Source organism: Bos indicus, chromosome 12 (genome assembly GCF_029378745.1).
Source record: "Bos indicus isolate NIAB-ARS_2022 breed Sahiwal x Tharparkar chromosome 12, NIAB-ARS_B.indTharparkar_mat_pri_1.0, whole genome shotgun sequence".
NCBI lineage: Eukaryota > Metazoa > Chordata > Mammalia > Artiodactyla > Bovidae > Bos > Bos indicus.
Window position 1 is genome coordinate 52,104,014 of NC_091771.1, and position 17,342 is coordinate 52,121,355.

The 17,342-nt window shown below is 31.7% G+C and overlaps 1 protein-coding gene across 14 annotated transcripts in view; it reads right to left on the bottom strand.

Annotated features, from left to right (window-relative positions):
* The window catches only part of MYCBP2 (MYC binding protein 2), a 269,649-nt gene that overhangs the window by 158,432 nt on the left and 93,875 nt on the right, over positions 1-17,342 (bottom strand). For 12 of the 14 annotated variants that reach the window (XR_011569887.1, XM_070800635.1, XM_070800636.1 and 9 more), the window contains exons 16-19: positions 16,559-16,704; positions 16,204-16,305; positions 7,664-7,771; positions 913-1,032 (exon numbers count right to left, since the gene is read on the bottom strand). Coding sequence is in view for 12 of the 14 variants with exons in the window: in XM_070800635.1 (XP_070656736.1) it covers positions 913-1,032; positions 7,664-7,771; positions 16,204-16,305; positions 16,559-16,704 (476 nt within the window). In the remaining 2 variants the exon portion in view is untranslated. Of the gene's footprint in view, positions 1-892; positions 1,033-7,663; positions 7,772-16,203; positions 16,306-16,558; positions 16,705-17,342 lie in introns of those variants that run through there. The other 2 variants (XM_070800632.1, XM_070800638.1) reach the window with 2 other exon arrangements.

A 17,342-nucleotide genomic window follows, 5' to 3' on the forward strand; every position in this document is an offset into this window, starting at 1 on the left:
CTAAAATATTTTTGTTGTTATAAAAATACATAATGTTTTTAAAACATACACTTTAAACTTATAAATGCCATTTAATAACACTAACATTTAATAAAACATTGGTCTGAGTCAACTGTTAAGTCTTTTTATAATGAGTAACTACATACAAAATACTCTCTCCTATCTAGGATAATTACATATATGTAGAGGGTCTGAGCTCTGCACAATTATGTACAACATCAGTATGTCTGTCAGAACTTTAATATCTTTCAATGTCAATCTGTCAATATCTTACCAAATAAGGAAATATATTGAACAACAAAGAAAGAATTTTTTATTTTTATAAAGGTTGAATAGTACAACTTAACCTTATAACCCAAATACTAATGATTTAGTAGGAACTGAAATACTTTCTACATTTAAAAAAAGTTTTCTAATTTAAAAATTGATATTTTCTTATAAATATTGCATAATAAAGCTGAAGTAAGATGTATGGTTTTTGCAAATGCTTTAACAACAGATAAAATTTTACATTTATAAAATTAATACACTGTACTGGTACAAAATAGTTTTAAAATTATGTTTTAAAAAGCTCTCAATAAAGTAATTTATGGATGCACATTTCCCACTGAACAGTAACAAAGCTTATGTACAGCTTATAAAAAAATTAGAAAATTATAGTTTAAAATTATCTTCAGGAATTTCATGACTGAATTATAAAATCAGTCCATCAGAAGACAAATAAGAAGTCAGATCTCTAGACAATCATTCCACAGATTTAAAAAGGATTGTCTAATAAATATGCTTTCATAAATCTGAGAGACGCTATAGCTTTGACACACGGTTAACAGGCTACATTTGTCTAAACTAAACAAACAGGCTATTCAACACAATTGTAAAAATGCAGTTATACCCTAAAGTTCCAGCTGCTACCTGAGTGGTGAAATCCACAGCTGACTTGTACTGCCCGGAGCTCACAGTCAAATCGCACGGAGCCTGGAGGGTATGTTGTGATTTTGCTTGCATCCTTTTCTCCTCGTTCTCCACTTCCATCTGCAAGTGTTATAATTTGTAATTAAGCCATGACTCATCTTCAAAATAAAATTTTAAATCAGTTTACTATGGAAAAACAGGAGAAAATGTTAAAAGGAACAAGCGAGAAGGATCTGTAGCTGTTAGAAGTGATAGATCAAGAATCTACCTGCAAAGAAGCCAATTTTGAAAATATAACCTATATATTTCTGTTGGCAAAATACTACTAAATCAGTAAAAACACAGATAAGGCCTGGTTACAGATAAAGCTTTTTAATCTAATCAGTTATGTGATGTAAATGGGTCATTGAGTTATAGAAATAACAAAATTCTACATGTAAAAGTTTATATGGGAAATTTTAGTTTGTATAAAAAATAACTGCATGCAAAGTCATTTAACAACTGTTTTAAATTTAGTGATACTGTTAGTGCTAGTCATTAAAAAAAAAAAAAAAATTCTAGCTGACTTGCAAATCACTTAGATTTCCCAAACACATCTTAGGAAGACTACTCTGTCCACCAGTATTGCTAAACTCAGTTGAACCTTAAAAAATTTATAAAGATCAAATAGTTTTATCCAATTATTGTAGTTAAATGGTTTCCTGTCAATCATTTCATCTGTCCCACCTTGACCCTCAGCCAGTCTGCTTTGTGGATTTCTTCTGGCCCCCAACCCCAACTCTCAACCAGACCCTCTGCTTTTATTCCTTCTTTCTTCCCTTCTTCTTAAATTCCCTACCATAAACTTGCTTTAAGACCCTCCCTCCCCCCTGGTTTCTACATTAACTTTAAATATTTTAGCATTTTAACTATAAAATTTAAAAACACATTCCAGAACATAACAACTTTCTCTGGAATGTGTAAATAAGAAAAGTAACTGAACTTTCCTAGCCTAATACTACAGATGAACTAATATGACTTCTATATCATCAAGATTCAAATTCCTTACACATGGAATAAATGTAAATCTGAAAAGAATTTCAGGTCAACTAGCCTAAGTTAATTGCTTTGTGATACAGTAAATCTAAGTAAGTGTCTATAATATGCAGATACACGTGTGGATCTACAGACACACATTTTAAGATAATTCTGTATTTTCACTGCCCATTTTAGAATACTAAACAGAATAATATCATTTCATGTTCATGTACACTTTCCTTACTCTAATATTTCTAATCTTAGTAATATCCAAGGTAAGACAAAACTGGCCTAAATTACGAGTTCCATTTCTATAACTAAATGACTTTAGCATTTTAAAAAGCTTTAAACTCTTTACAACACTAGGACAGTAAAACCTCACTAATTCGGAATAACACATGGCATATATGACTTACTGGAAAGGTCTTAATTACAGAACATTTAAATAAAAATTGTTTTATTACCTTCAAGCAGAACAGATTATAGATTAAACTAAATGCTACAATAAATAAAATGTGGTTACCTACATTATAATTCAAAATAGGCCTATATTACATAAAAATGTACCATAAACATGAAAGTCCTTTAACATACAAGAATTAATTGCTGGACCCAGAGGCTGAAGGCACGCTGAAGGAATCCTTCATTTCTTGAGCCCTTGGTTTGAAAAGCTAGTGATTTTAGACAGGTTTCCCCTTAAAAGTATGGCCCTGAAAATTCAGAGGAAGAAGTTATTTTGAATTTTTACTCAAAAAAAAATCACAAATACTGCATCTGAAGTATCATAAATTCTGAATTAGTGAGAGGTTTTACTATAAAAGGATAAAGAATAATGATTCCTCTTTTGCTAAATAATCTAATATAGGTTTGCCAATTAAATCTGCAAGAATGTGTACTTGTGTATGGGATTAAAAAAAAAAATCACATTTAGTTTCACTCTATCCAAAATGCAATATACTTTTAGTTCAAAGACTCTTCATCCTGGAAAGATAGTGGAATAGTAAAGTATAAACAAGGGCCTACCCAAAAAGTAATAAGCATCTTCCAAAGACTATTTATATAAGATGACAGATACATAAAAACTTTACAGCTTTATCTCAACTGGTAAAAAATATTTCATTATTAAAACCAACTCTGATTTATCATAGAAGACAAACTGTGTTCATTTAATTGTGCCAGACCTAACTATATTCAATGCTACACTTTAATTTCAGTTTCTATAAATTTATTGATGCCTAGTTAAAGCTTTCACCTTTGAATTTGGCATTTCGCCCTCTCTCTTGAATATAGAGGTTAAATATAGATACAAACCCCACAACAGAGACACAGCATCAGGGAAAGAGGGAAAAAACGCCTAGTAATTTACTGATTAAAATCACAGCGATTAAATGAGTAGTAATGACTCTCATTTAGAAATAAAAAAATAATACTAGAAATATTTTGTTCGTCTAAACAAAACTTTTATCTATAAAAATGATTTGTCAATTATTTTAGATGGTGAAATAAGAAAAAAATAGGGATGAAATTCTTGATCACTAGCAGCAGCAGTGACAGAGGTTTTAATATTTGTATCTGGAATTTTATGTCAGTTAAAAAAATAAGTACAATTCTAATAATTTAGAAATTTACAAAAGTTTATCAAAGCAAAAAGATACCTAACCAGTCAAGAGTATAGTGCAAATTCAAAAATTAGGAAGTGAAATTTAGCAAGATTAATCCTGCTCAAATTCATTATTCAGAAAAGTATTAATGAAGAGAAATAAAATAAACCTCAGATTTTTAGGAAAGTTAGGCCTAAATATTCTTATAATTGCCCATTTAAGCACATCTATCTTTTCCCTAATGTGAATATGCTCATACATATATCATGTGATATTAAAACTCTGATAGCTGTAAAGTTTTGTCTCTAAAATATGATATGTATATATACATTATATACGCTTATTTGTGTACACACACAGAGGAAAGAAGATTCAGTATCTAAAAGACTCTACCCTTAATTTTAATTTAAATCTATACTTTTTGGCTAATCTTATAAGCATGCATATTGCTGAATGTATCACAGAAACAGTGAGTACTTGGAACAAAATCACTAAAATAAAACAGCAAAGCAGTAGTAATATCAATTTGCTAAGTATCTCTGCCTAAACACTGAAAATTTAAATAGCACAGTAGATAAGTGTTTTTGGGCGCTGGAACCTAAGAGACTTGGATTGGATTCCTGGCTCTATATATTCATTTGCCAGTTTTATGAAAACTGGATGCTGGATCTTCTCTCTCTTTTAAAAAATTTTTCTTTTTAAATTTTGATATTGGATCTTTTTTAAGTTTTAGTTTTCCCATCTATAACAACACGGCACATTACATCACAAGGTTCTTGTGAGAAATAAGTACAATAATGTATGAAAAGTGCTCAGTCAATATTCACTACTGTTGCTCCCCCTAATCAATTTAGTAATCTGATGATATAGATATCGTTATTCCATTTTGCAGTTGGGAAAACCAAGGCTTTAGAGTGGTTAAGTAGCCAGCCCAAAATAATAAATAGTAGAGCAGCTTTAGAAATTGATCAAAAATAAGGGTCACATATTTTACCACCATCAAATGGCTGACATCTTAAATCTTCTGATAAAATAAACTAATCACACATTTAACAAACCTCAAATTTTGTACCTTTAAGATAATTCTAAAAGAGAAAGCAAAGAATTCAATTGGAAAAATTTAAGCTACTATTCATGAAGAATTTTTATTCGCAAAGAATATATATATATACATATATATACACACATATATATCAATTTAATTTTCATATCAACATATTCAGTTTGGAATTATTATTCCTATTTTTGAGATAAGGAAACTGAAACCAAAGAGGTTAAGAAATTTATGAATGGCCACACAGTTGTAGTAAATGAAAAACAGGATTAAAACTGAGGCCTAATTCCAAAGGCCATACTTCCATTACACCATACCACTTCTCTACAGAAAATAGGTGTAAAACACAGAGATGATTTTGTGAGTGCCTTCAGATTTTCATGTCAGTCACTTCTAGACTATCTCTAGAACAATTCGAATGTTCCTAACGAAGAGTAGTACACTAAAATTTTTTTTTCTATTTAAGGCACTGAATAGCTGAAACAAATGTTAATTCAGCTAACTGTTTATAATCTATAGTTACATTCTTTAAATACTATATGTTATATGGATTATATGTTCTATGTATTGATTCAGTCTTACACACTACTGGCCTGTGGTCAAAATTTGCCTGAAAATTTGACAGATCCTGGGACCTTCTCTGAATTCTCTCCAATCAGCCAGAAGCTCTCCAACTTTCCATCTTAGAACTCACTCCTGTTTACAATAAATCCATAGTTCTTATCCTCCACACACCCCCACAAGAAAGTCACAGTCTACAGGATTTAAATCATTATTATCCTACAATCTGTACCACCAACATAATCAAAATGTAAGGTAGAACACAGCAATTAATACAGTGACTTTCTCAATGGAAGATAAATAGAGTAAGACCCAAGAGGAAAAACAAATTTACACAGGAAAAGAAATTTATTAAAAGATTATAACTATATGCAGCAAGAGTAAAAGCAGTGCCTGGCAAGGGGGTTAAATGATAGGGACAGAAAATGCAAAGGGAGCAACAAAAAGCAAACCTGTGGGTTTACAGTGAGTGGTAAGTTAATACCTTCCACATAAAATGGAACACCATTTGATAAAATATTACTCACACTTTAAAGTCGTTTGGTGGTAAAGAAATGAAACTATTTCACTCTATAAAACCATACAATCTGATGATTAAAAAAAAAAAAATGGCCCTACACTGTAATACTACAAAATCAGTCCTTCCAAAGAGGTTGCTACAGTCTCATAAAATAACCCCGTTAAGTTGAAAAGTTTCTATAGCTAATCAGTGCAACATCATAAAAAGTCTGTTTTAAATCTCTAACCTTGGTCTTCTTTAGCATTTATTTTAAATTCTGGAAAAAAAAAAAAACACAAAGATGACTGTCTATAACATACTAACATGGAGCTGAAAAAGTTTTAAACTGCTTATTGAAATGTAAATAGTGAACCTCAGGTAAAGTATTGGAGAACTCTACTTTCATATAATTGGTGAGAAAAAGACCTGATAAAAGCTTCTCTAATACTGATGCTAAGTCACTTCAGTCGTGTCCGACTCTGTGCAACCCCGTAGACGGCAGCCCACCAGGCTCCCCCATCCCTGGGATTCTCCAGGCAAGAACACTGGAGTGGGTTGCCATTTCCTTCTCTAATGCATGAAAGTGAAAAGTAAAAGTGAAGTTGCTCAGTCATATCTGACTCTTAGCAACCCCAAGGACTGCAGCCTACCAGGCTCCTCTGTCCATGGGATTTTCCAGGCAAGAGTACTGGAGTGGGTTGCCATTGCCTTCTCCGTCTCTAATACTGGCATAGTGGAAAATATGAGATCAGAAATTCTGGCAGTACCTAAAATAATTTGCATAGCATACCCCAAATAGTATTGCTTAGATTTAAATATTAATGGCACTGTTAAGAGCATCCAGTAAATAAAAGAATCACAAATTTTACTATGGTTAATCACATTAGATTTAAACTAATCTCAATTTTTTTTCCTGCAGAATATAATTTGAATAGTTCTTTATTTGTGGTTTAACTAAAAACAGGGGTTTGTTTTGTTTTGTGTTTTTGCCTTGAGTGACAAACTGACAGACTGAAACAGGCAAATAAAAATAAAATGGATTACAATATACTGCATGTGAAAGTTTAAAAATAAAATTCATCTGTAACAGTTCAGTAGCCCTCCCCCCAAAAAGAGAAAATATTACTTAGATTAACTTGCACAGAATATGTGTTTTTAAAATCTTCTGCTCTACTTTGCAGGGTTCATTTCAGGCATTTAAGAAAATACTAAATCTAAGTTGTACTACTCCAAGAGTGGCTGGTTCACATGCCAGGATTCAAGGCAGAATTTATACATAAATTTGTAAGTTCCCTGCATTAAATTCTTTCCTGATCTTAGTTGACCCATAATTTCTTGTTTAAACAAATCTTGCTTTAGGAATATTTTTAATTAATCTAGAACTCAAATCTCAAACAATTATACGGCAAGATATTGCCAGTCACTCAAGATTTGTTGAGACCTATGAGTTTCTGAGGACTAGAGTAGGTCTACTCTTTACTGACATCTATCACTTTTAAACCTCAAATATCAAATAAATCATGTGTATTATATATATAAACTTTTATATTAAAACAAATGAAGCATCATAGAGGTTAACTCATTATCACTTTATACACTGAATTTAGCAATTCTGTTAATTCTGAAGCACATGAACAGCATTAAAAAAAGAAAAAAGGATTGCAAAATGCCAGGTGACAGTCATCTAACAGTAGATAATAAAGTATATAAAACAGAGAGCCGTAATTATTTTTTCCACCTTTCCTTAACCTTAGGAAATTTGAAAAGAAATGGAAAAGAAAAAGATACATTGTAAAATGTCTTCTTTTTATTAAAGTTAGCAAAAAAAATACAGTGAAATAAGATTGACAGTCATTGACAAACAGTACACTTTCAGCATGTTCTTTCTCCTCAGGCTATATAACAATGAGAGAAGCAAAGTAGAAGAATTAGGTTTGTGCATTTTCCCAGAGGCAATACTCAAATAAGTGGAAGAAGTTGGGAAAGCATCCCGCCTAGTTGAGAAGGAAGACCAAATACCTTTGTGCTTGTCCCGCTTATGCTTTAGCTGTGCTGGATGGGATCTGAGTCTGGCTAGAGCCTGTTCTCGGTGGTTCATAAAAATAGGACCAGCAAATACAAGGGGGCCTGAGGAGAAACATTTTGTATGTGCATAGAGAAGCTCACAAAATAAAAACACTACAATGAACAAAAGTAATTCAAACCAAAAAGCATGGAAATTAAAGTTTGGGACATCATTCTTTTCTCCCAAGTCCCCTCCATTAACTTCCCGCTCCCAACCATAACCTATTCACCATTCCACACACAAGTTTTAGTATCTTAAATACAGTTAATAAAGTACAAATTTTAATCTTTTATACTTCTATTACTAGGTAGTTACTAATAGTCTCAAATAGATAATCAGAAATTTCAAACAGAATAAATCAAATTTTCCTATAAATCTTTTAACATCACATATATTCATGCTTAGTAAACCATATATTCATTAAAAATAAATATATTTCCTTTTAAAATACCAAAAACCAACTCAGTCTTAAATTAATGATTAAAGTTTAACAAGGTCTTCAAGATTTAATATGCATGCTAATCTTGATATAAAACCAAGAGATTACTAATTTAACTACATTTTGTCAAAGAAAACAGGTTGTCAAAAACAAAACAAAAAATTCTTATGATCTGAGATACACATATTTATATACATACACATTTATATCACATGTATACACATATAAATGTGTATGTATATATACATACACATTTATATCACATATATATCATATATATATTTATATCACATATCATACACATGCATACATGTGTGTGTGTATATATATATGTAAAATCATTGCTTTATAAAAATAGTATTTTGTAAGCTGTATTTTATTTTCTAAAAAGATAAATCCAACTTTATGTATGATTTCTGTAACCACATACACAAAATCAGACACAAGGATAAGCTCAATTTCACACTGATGATAAAGAAGGGAATCTAAACCCAGTTACATTTTTGAAACATTAACCATTCTCTCATAAAATGATTTCTTTCTGAAGCCCCTCTATGTACATAACACTATACACTGACAAAGATTACAGTCATTTCTACTTATGTAAGAAAAAATTTATAGCCAAATTAATTTCAGTAAAATTCAAAAACTGTTTTCCCCATTACTGTTTAGCTTGAAAATAAAATTTTATACCTTAAAGTTTTAGTTCTTTTATTATAGAACAGAACTACAGTTTCCTTGAGCTTTAGCAATATCAAAAATGCTTACAAATTTCAAAATAGTAAATTTGACAGTTAAGGAGTTACCGATATTTGAAAAGGAAATTGACAGTATATACACACTGAACATTTTAAATTAAATTTCTTTGTTATTCTCTATAAATCTTTAGCTATAACTAATTGCTCTAACAATGGACAAAGTTAAACTATTGCTCTGTAATAAACTTTGAAAAATGTCATGTTAAATACCAAAATACCCTGCATTAAACATTAAAAATGGGTAGAAAAATATTTTTAAATTATGTCTCTGGATACAGGAAAAAACATAAGCAGCATCAATTCAATGAAACACCAAGAATAATATATCCTATGATTACTACAGATAGAAATATGCTAATTTAATGCTAATAGAAGAGTTAAATATTATTTTCCAGTAACACAGTATCAATCATTTTCAAACTAATATTATATAAACTAAAGAAGAAGAAGTAGAAGAAGTGAAGTCGCTCAGTCGTGTCCGACTCTTTGTGACCCCATGGCCTATAGCCTATCAGGCTCCTCCGTCCATGGGATTTTCCAAGCAAGAATACTGGAGTGGGTTGCCATTTCCTTCTCCAGAAGCTTCACCTTTAAAATGTAACAAAATGAGACACATTTCAAGTAAGAACATGTTCTTATCCATATGCCCTATTTTCCAATTGATTTAAACAGATGATATAAATCACTCTAAAAAAGTATATAAGACACTTTCTAACTACACAAAAGAATTGCAAATATTAAAATAACAATAATATTAAGCTGTATTACCATTTTATAATTCCTATGGTCTACCTGAGATATTATTTCTTTCAGAAAAACATTATACCCATAATATTCATAGTTCTTTAGCTTCTCATAAATTCAAACTTTTTAGAGACCTTTCTGTACATAAACACAGAAGGCCTACAAGCAATCACACATAGAAAGTACACCATTCAAACTCAAGTTACCATTTATACTATCAGGTTACCAGGTTCTAAAATACTCTGTACCCCATGGACTAAAATAATTTTCTTACATAATTAAGTCACTCATTTATTCACCAAACATTTTTTATTATCTTCAATGTCATAGATGCTGGGTATCACAGATATAATGACAAAGACACAGATTTCATTCAAATTCAGTCCACCAAGGAAGACAGAATGAAAACAAAGAATTGCAATATGTTCTGATAAATGTTATTATAAAGGAAATCTGTACACACTATATCTTGAAGGATGAAAAGTAATCAAATCAACTTGGGTGAACTAAAAAAGTTTCAAAGACAGAAAAGCTTTGCCAAGAGAGAAAAAAGAGAAGAGAGGGCATTCCAGGTAAAAGGAATAGGATTTATAAAAGCAGGAAGACATAAACAACATTACTATATGGTCATTAAAAAAAAAAAAAAACAGCTGAAATGGATGGAGTATAAGGTTATCAGGCAGAGAGTAGTAGGAAATGAGTTTGGAGACAAATATACAAAAGAGGTAATTAATGTCTTTTGATACTATTAAGCCTCACTGCAGAGAGTGATGAGAAGTCCACAAAATGTTTTCAATTAGTTGACAAAGACATATTAAATTAACCAACTTCAGGCACAGGTCCTAGGAACACTTGGACAAATATGATGACACCATCTCTGACTCAGGAAGCTTACAGTCTAATGACTGAGAAAGAGTTTACACAAAACTCAAGAAGAAATTATTCCAGTGTGCTAAGAGAAAACTGAGCACACTGGAGGGGAAGCCAGCAAATCTTGAGGGTGGGGAAGTAGGAGTTCCCTTCAGAAAGTTACAGATAATACATTCCAAGAACCTAAGATTATTATCATCTTTTGGGCCAGTAATTATATATCCAGAAATCTGTCCTAAGGAAAACTTAAATTTTTTTTAAAGATTTAAGCTCAAAAATGTTAATAACTTGCAATTATAACAAAACATTTAAAACAATCCAAAAAGAAGAAAAGTTAATAAAAAACTATGGTATCTTCTCTCACAGGAACAATGGTAAGCCATTAAAACAAAATTTATGAAGGAAAAAAGTGCTCCTGTGCTATTTAAATTAGCAATGACAAAACGTCATTCATCAACATTTTACAAAAGTTAAAAATAATATAAGGCAGATGGTGCTAAAAGAAAACACCACTCATATTAGTCTTGAGAAGATAAATTCCTATAACACTTAAAAAATAATTTGAAATACATGTTAAAATTTAAAATAGGCACACTCTCTGGCCCACATAGTCTCTCTCTGAGAAGCTCTACTATATAAATAAAAATTCCACTACATATGGCTACAAGTTAAAGAATATTTATTATAGCAAAATCCACAAAAAGCTGAAAATAATCTTAATGACCACCAATAAAATAATAGTTGAATAATCTGTGGTGCAGACAGATTATGAAATGTTATGCAGCTATTAAACAGAACGTGGCAGGTCCATACTCACTGATATACTACATGTTCATGCTGTATTGTAAAGTGGGAGAAAGATGCTGCAGACAACTGTATATTCAATACAGTATCACTTCTGTAAACAAACTGCCTAAACTTTTACATAAGTATTGATATCTGCACATGACTCTATATCAATGGAGTAGGATACAGAAATATACCTAGTAGGCTAAACCTCATTTGTTCCATAAAAGAGAATGGGAAGATTTGGGAGAATGGCATTGAAACATGTAAAATATCATGTATGAAACGAGTTGCCAGTCCAGGTTCGATGCACGATACTGGATGCTTGGGGCTAGTGCACTGGGACGACCCAGAGGGATGGTATGGGGAGGGAGGAGGGAGGAGGGTTCAGGATGGGGAACACATGTATACCTGTGGCGGATTCATTTTGATATTTTGGCAAAACTAATACAATTATGTAAAGTTTAAAAATAAAATAAAATGAAAAAAAAAAGATAACTTCTTTTAAAAAACTAGTAAAGATGGGTATTTTAATAAATATTTCAAGATAAAATATGGAGGAATTTAGCCTACCCATGGCATAAAATTTATTGGTAATTGGAATGCAGGACTTTTCTGTAAAGAGTAATCTGTTATTTTGTCAAAATTGATTTTTAAGAAGTTAATCTTTTTAAAAAATACTGAACTATTATTGCATTGTATCTACTTTATTTGCAACAACTGGTTTCATTGACAATTGAGGAAAAGATATCCAGAAATGAAGAGTCCATGTAGGTCTACAGTCTACTCTGGTTTAAATATTTTGATTATCTGCTTCAGATCATAGAGTTAAATTTTGGGTTTAGAAAGTGTGGCCACAAAAATAATGAGTATATTATGGAGCCAACAATCTAGAGGAATGGCCAAGATGGAAAATGTGGGAATTTACCCTTCTTCCATAAAAACACAATAAAGTTTCCTTCTTTTTAATGTTAAAAAAAAAAAAAAGAGAGAATGGGAAGGCAAGGAAAAAAAACTGCTAGAAAAATTTAAAAATGTGTATACCATAACATTAAGCGAACATATAAAATAAAATTCAGTCATTGATTATAATTGGAAGTGTATAAAACCTGACTAGAAGATGACCAAGAAATAAAGTAATAATTTAATTAAAGGATATGTTTTTAGAAAACCTGTAACCTAAATTCCTATAATACTTTAATATGGTATTGCAATAAGGCACAGAAAAATTTATGTTGCAATCATTAAGGGGAAAAAACAGCATACCAATATACATCACAGTAAGAAATGATACAAAATATCTAAACAAAAAATCTATATATAGAAAAACTTCAAGAAGTATACCAAAATTCTAAAGCAGTTATCTCTGGATGAAAATTAACATTGATATTTTTTCTTACTCATGTTTTCTAGGTGTGTCATATAATATTTTTATTTAAAAAGGACTTTAATGTGTATAGTATTAGATCAGCTGATACTGGATTCAACAGGTCAGATCAAGAAAACAATGGCTTTTGAGGCTTAAAAGTCAATAGCAATAACTTCTCAATCCCCTTGAAACTGGAGAGACTATAACACATTTATTTTTACATTCTAATTTGTAAGTATGGGAAACTGATTTTTTCCTTATCAAATGGAATCACTTTATTTTATAAAAGATGTAGCGGGTTTTGTTAATAATAATCAAAATTTTTGTGATGAGCATCCCAAGGTTGCAAGGAAAGCAACCAAGTAGAAGCCAGAGCAAGAAAAGAATCAAATCCAAAGAGAACAGAAGTTTGTTCAATAGCCCACCACCATCACTAGCATCCTCATCATCACCACCATCAAATGTTTACTTAGGGCTGAGTATACATGTCAGGTATTTTCATGCATATCACTTAATCCTCATCCTTACTTAAGTAAGTACAGTTGCAATCCTCATTTTAAAGGTAAGGAAACTGAGATTCAGAGTGGTTATACTCCAGGTAAAAGTTAAGAAGCCAGGATATGAACCAAAGTCTAACTTCAGAACCTATACTCTCAACCACCATGCAATATAGCCAGGCTAGTTATAAAATGTATTACTCAAATAAGACTCTCTACTGAGAGCAAAAGAGGCCACTGTAAGTAATATGTCCAGACCATACGCGTAAAACAGGACTGTCCCAGGAAAACAGGAGGCATAAAATGGGACTGTCCCAGGCAAAGGACGTAACACATTTATCAACAGTTCACAATTATGAAACTCTGATTTGATATTTGGTGCGGGGGCAGGGGTGGGGAGAGAAAGAAGGAAAGGAAGACAGCATTATCTGAGCATAGCTTTCCTTACCACAGACTGCTGAGAAGGAATATAAACACAAGAGCACTCATATAATCACCCAGGAGACCTGATGACTTAAGAGTTCTACTAAAAATCAAACTGAACAAGCACTAGCACTCCACTGGTTAAACCAGTCTCAGAGACTTACATATCAATCAACTGTCTCATCTAAAACACAAACTCAAAATTTACAGATTATAAAATCTGTAAATGAATACTATCAGTACCTAAGAATATATATGTAAGAAAAGTATTACCTGGAAGAATAATAGCATAAAAACAATTAAAGACAAAGTTCCAACTTTATCAAAAAGTAGTGACCACACTGCTTTTGTGGGTTTCAATAGCAACAGAAGAGTTTGTGTCAAAAATAGCAGCTAAACCACATCAACAGGCCTGAGGTTAATGAGTAAGGCTTTAATACTAGAGCTAGGTTCAAAAATTTTGATCAACTTCAAAACAGCTAACAAAAACTTGGTAAACAGGATGAGATAGATAAATCAAATAAAATAATTTAACTAAATCTAATCCCCAAAGCCTGAAATTTAAATATAGGTAAAGCCAACTAATAACAAGCCTAATTACCAACAGACTGCTTTTAGTTATCTAAAAAGCATCAAGTAGAAGCCAAGGTTGGGGAGGGGGGGTGGCGGGGGTGATGCGGGCTGCCAACAACTATATATGTGTGGCAGCTGGAACACTAAAAATTTATTTGACGTTCCTGTTCTTCCTGAGGACAAAACAAGACTAATAATCCTCGCTAGCAATGTGCCAAACAAAAATTCTAGAATGCTGTGCATGTGACTCAAATCTGTATTGAAGACTCTCAGATAGGCAGAAAGCATGAGGCCCAAGTGATTCTGAGAGTGAAGGTCCATGGAACAAATTTTGAACATTACCGCCCTAGAGTAGCAGTTCTCATACTCCGGCACCCTCAGAATCACCTGGAAAGTTTGTTAAAGCACAGATACAATAATCTAATTTCCATAAATATTTAATAAAGGAGTTTTTTAAACTTGAAAGGGTTAGAGTATATGTTTTAAAGGTCCATGATACATTTTAAAATATATGCAAAAGAATATTCTGCAATCACAAAGTTTTGTTGAATAACCAGTGCATAATCAATATTCTTTTATTCTTTTGTTGGTACAGAAATATACTGTACCAAGAGAATATCTTTTGACAGAGGAAGGTAAAATTTTACTAAGATACACACTAGGCAAATAATTAAATGTCATCATAAGGATTTGCTATACTTAGGTTGAAACATAGGAAAGTGGGGGTTTTGTAGGTGATTTTGTATGAGTCAACCTAACATCTCCAAAAAAAGGAGAAAAAAACAGGTGGTAAATCCATCACTGATACTTAACCTTGAGTAAATCACACTATCAATATAAAAGGAATTATTACTTTATTACTATGCATGAGAACTTAAATTTTACCACATTCTCTACAGAACATTTAATATGCAATTTTCCCATACATGTATATAATGTAAATAACACTATATATTTACATTAGTCTCATTAAAATATCATTTAAAGGGAATGACTTTATGTAAACAAAGCCAAACAGGAAATATTCACTGTATCAATTCCTCAACATTGCTTATTAGATACTATAAAGAACAATTTCCAAGTTCTAAGCAGATGTTTTATGACCTGAGTTTTTATTAAAAAGAATTTACTATGTGTACTACACATTTTATACTTACTCCCTTTTATATTATAAAAATGGAATGCCTAAAAAGTCTGTAATGATGGTTCAATGAGTAAAAGGTTTTATCTCCTGTATCAAATATCATGCAATTCTAATATTAAAATATACAATATCACTAAATATTTCTAATTAAGATTTTACCTAGCAGAGAAATAAAATCATAGACCTTCGGAACAATATGTCTTAATTCTGCAAAGAAAAGAATCTATTGGACAACAATAACTTTAGTAATACTTATATTTACCTCTGCTTGTTGGATATACACTAAAATATTTATAATCACTGTTAAATGTATTTTTCAGGTTGAGAAATGGTCAAGAACAATAGGGAAAAAATAAATAATATATCTATCTTTGCAATTAAAACCTGCAGACCCTCTAACTTACCCTTCTTGTACATAACCAGAATAAGCTTTTTTCCATAAAGATACATAAAAGCGTACTTATGCACTAAACTGGAAGAAGAGTGGTAAGACCATGTCCAAATGATAATGACTGTAAATGAGTAAGAAAGCAGAACTTAAAATACTAATTTGGCATTCATAGTTAAGCAGGTATGTCTAAATATGGGTGAAGGAGAGTTCCTAGAATTTGTTTTTTTCTTTTAAAGGTTGCCATTGATAATAGTTTTTGATGCTTGTCATATGGCACAATTCTTAACATGGCTGACTGATGCCATAGACAAACTACTGAAATAAATGGATGTATTAGCACAACTGTAAATACCCGAAACATCTTCACATTACTTTCATAAATTACTAGAATGTTACTAATTTTAATTTCGTACCAAATCAGCCTATTTTATAAACTTCTAAGTGGTCTCAGTGTAAGAAAATGGATGTTCATACATATTTTCTCTGCAGCTACATCTTACCTCTTCCTTCATCTAATCTGTGCCTCCTGATTACACGTTGCCGTTTTTCTTCTTGGCGTAACTGAAGGTGTTCTTCAATGTTAACCCCAGGCACTGGGACAGCTGATGATGACAATCAATCAATTAGTTTTATAATAGATATGACAAAACTAAATAAAATTCAAGATAATAAGCTAACAAAAACATTGTCTAAAACACAAATGATTTTTACTGCAAGAATTTTAGCAAAAAAGCAACTTATCCCTTAATCAATGACAAACTGTCAGTTACCAAACAAGCAGCATCACATAATTGACTATTACCTTAGTTTTTTAACATGTCTACAAGGAATCGTTTAAACTATCAGAATTACTACCTAACAGAAGATCTAATGGTATCATCTCTTTCACTGCGTCAAGAATTCCTCTTTGTCTTGCCTCTTGACCATCCAATTCTCTCGCGCAAGCCTTGCAACATCCACATACAGCACAGCCAGATTCTCCAGAACCACAACCACAGATCCTAAAAACAAATAAATTAATTATTAGCTGGAGTCCTTCTCTTTCCTTAAAACTCCATAACATCTTTTCTGCATTTTTAAGATTAGCTTAAATGAGTCTGCAATGCAATCAACCCCTTCAGAAGACCAGAATTTGTCAATTTTAAAGAAAAGGTATGAATAGATGAATAATTAAATGGTATGATTCAATACTAAAAACACCCAATAGGCATAATGAATATATTTCTACAGAAAATACAAATGGATTCTGCTGATTTCAAAGCTTCTATTTACAGTCTTTTAGAAGTTTTCATAGTTAGTGAGGCACCAGCAGCTTTAGTACTAAACAGACAGCAAATAAACAACATTGCTATTTCCCAGACAAGTTACAGGAGGTGTGGGCAGCCTTCAGGGAGTGAGCTCAGCCTGCCAGCTTCATGCATTCTGTCTCCTTCCCTTTCCTTTCCTTTACATGTCATCATCTCCCATTCTCTCCTTTCACAAATATTACAAATATTTTGTAATATTTGAAGTCATTTGTAATAGCAGTTTTCTGCATGTTTATTCCTAGGCTGACTTTATTCATGTATTTATTTCAGTTTCACTAATAAAGAAATTACTGTATGTGGTTAGATACTGTCCATTTGAATCTATAAAAAAT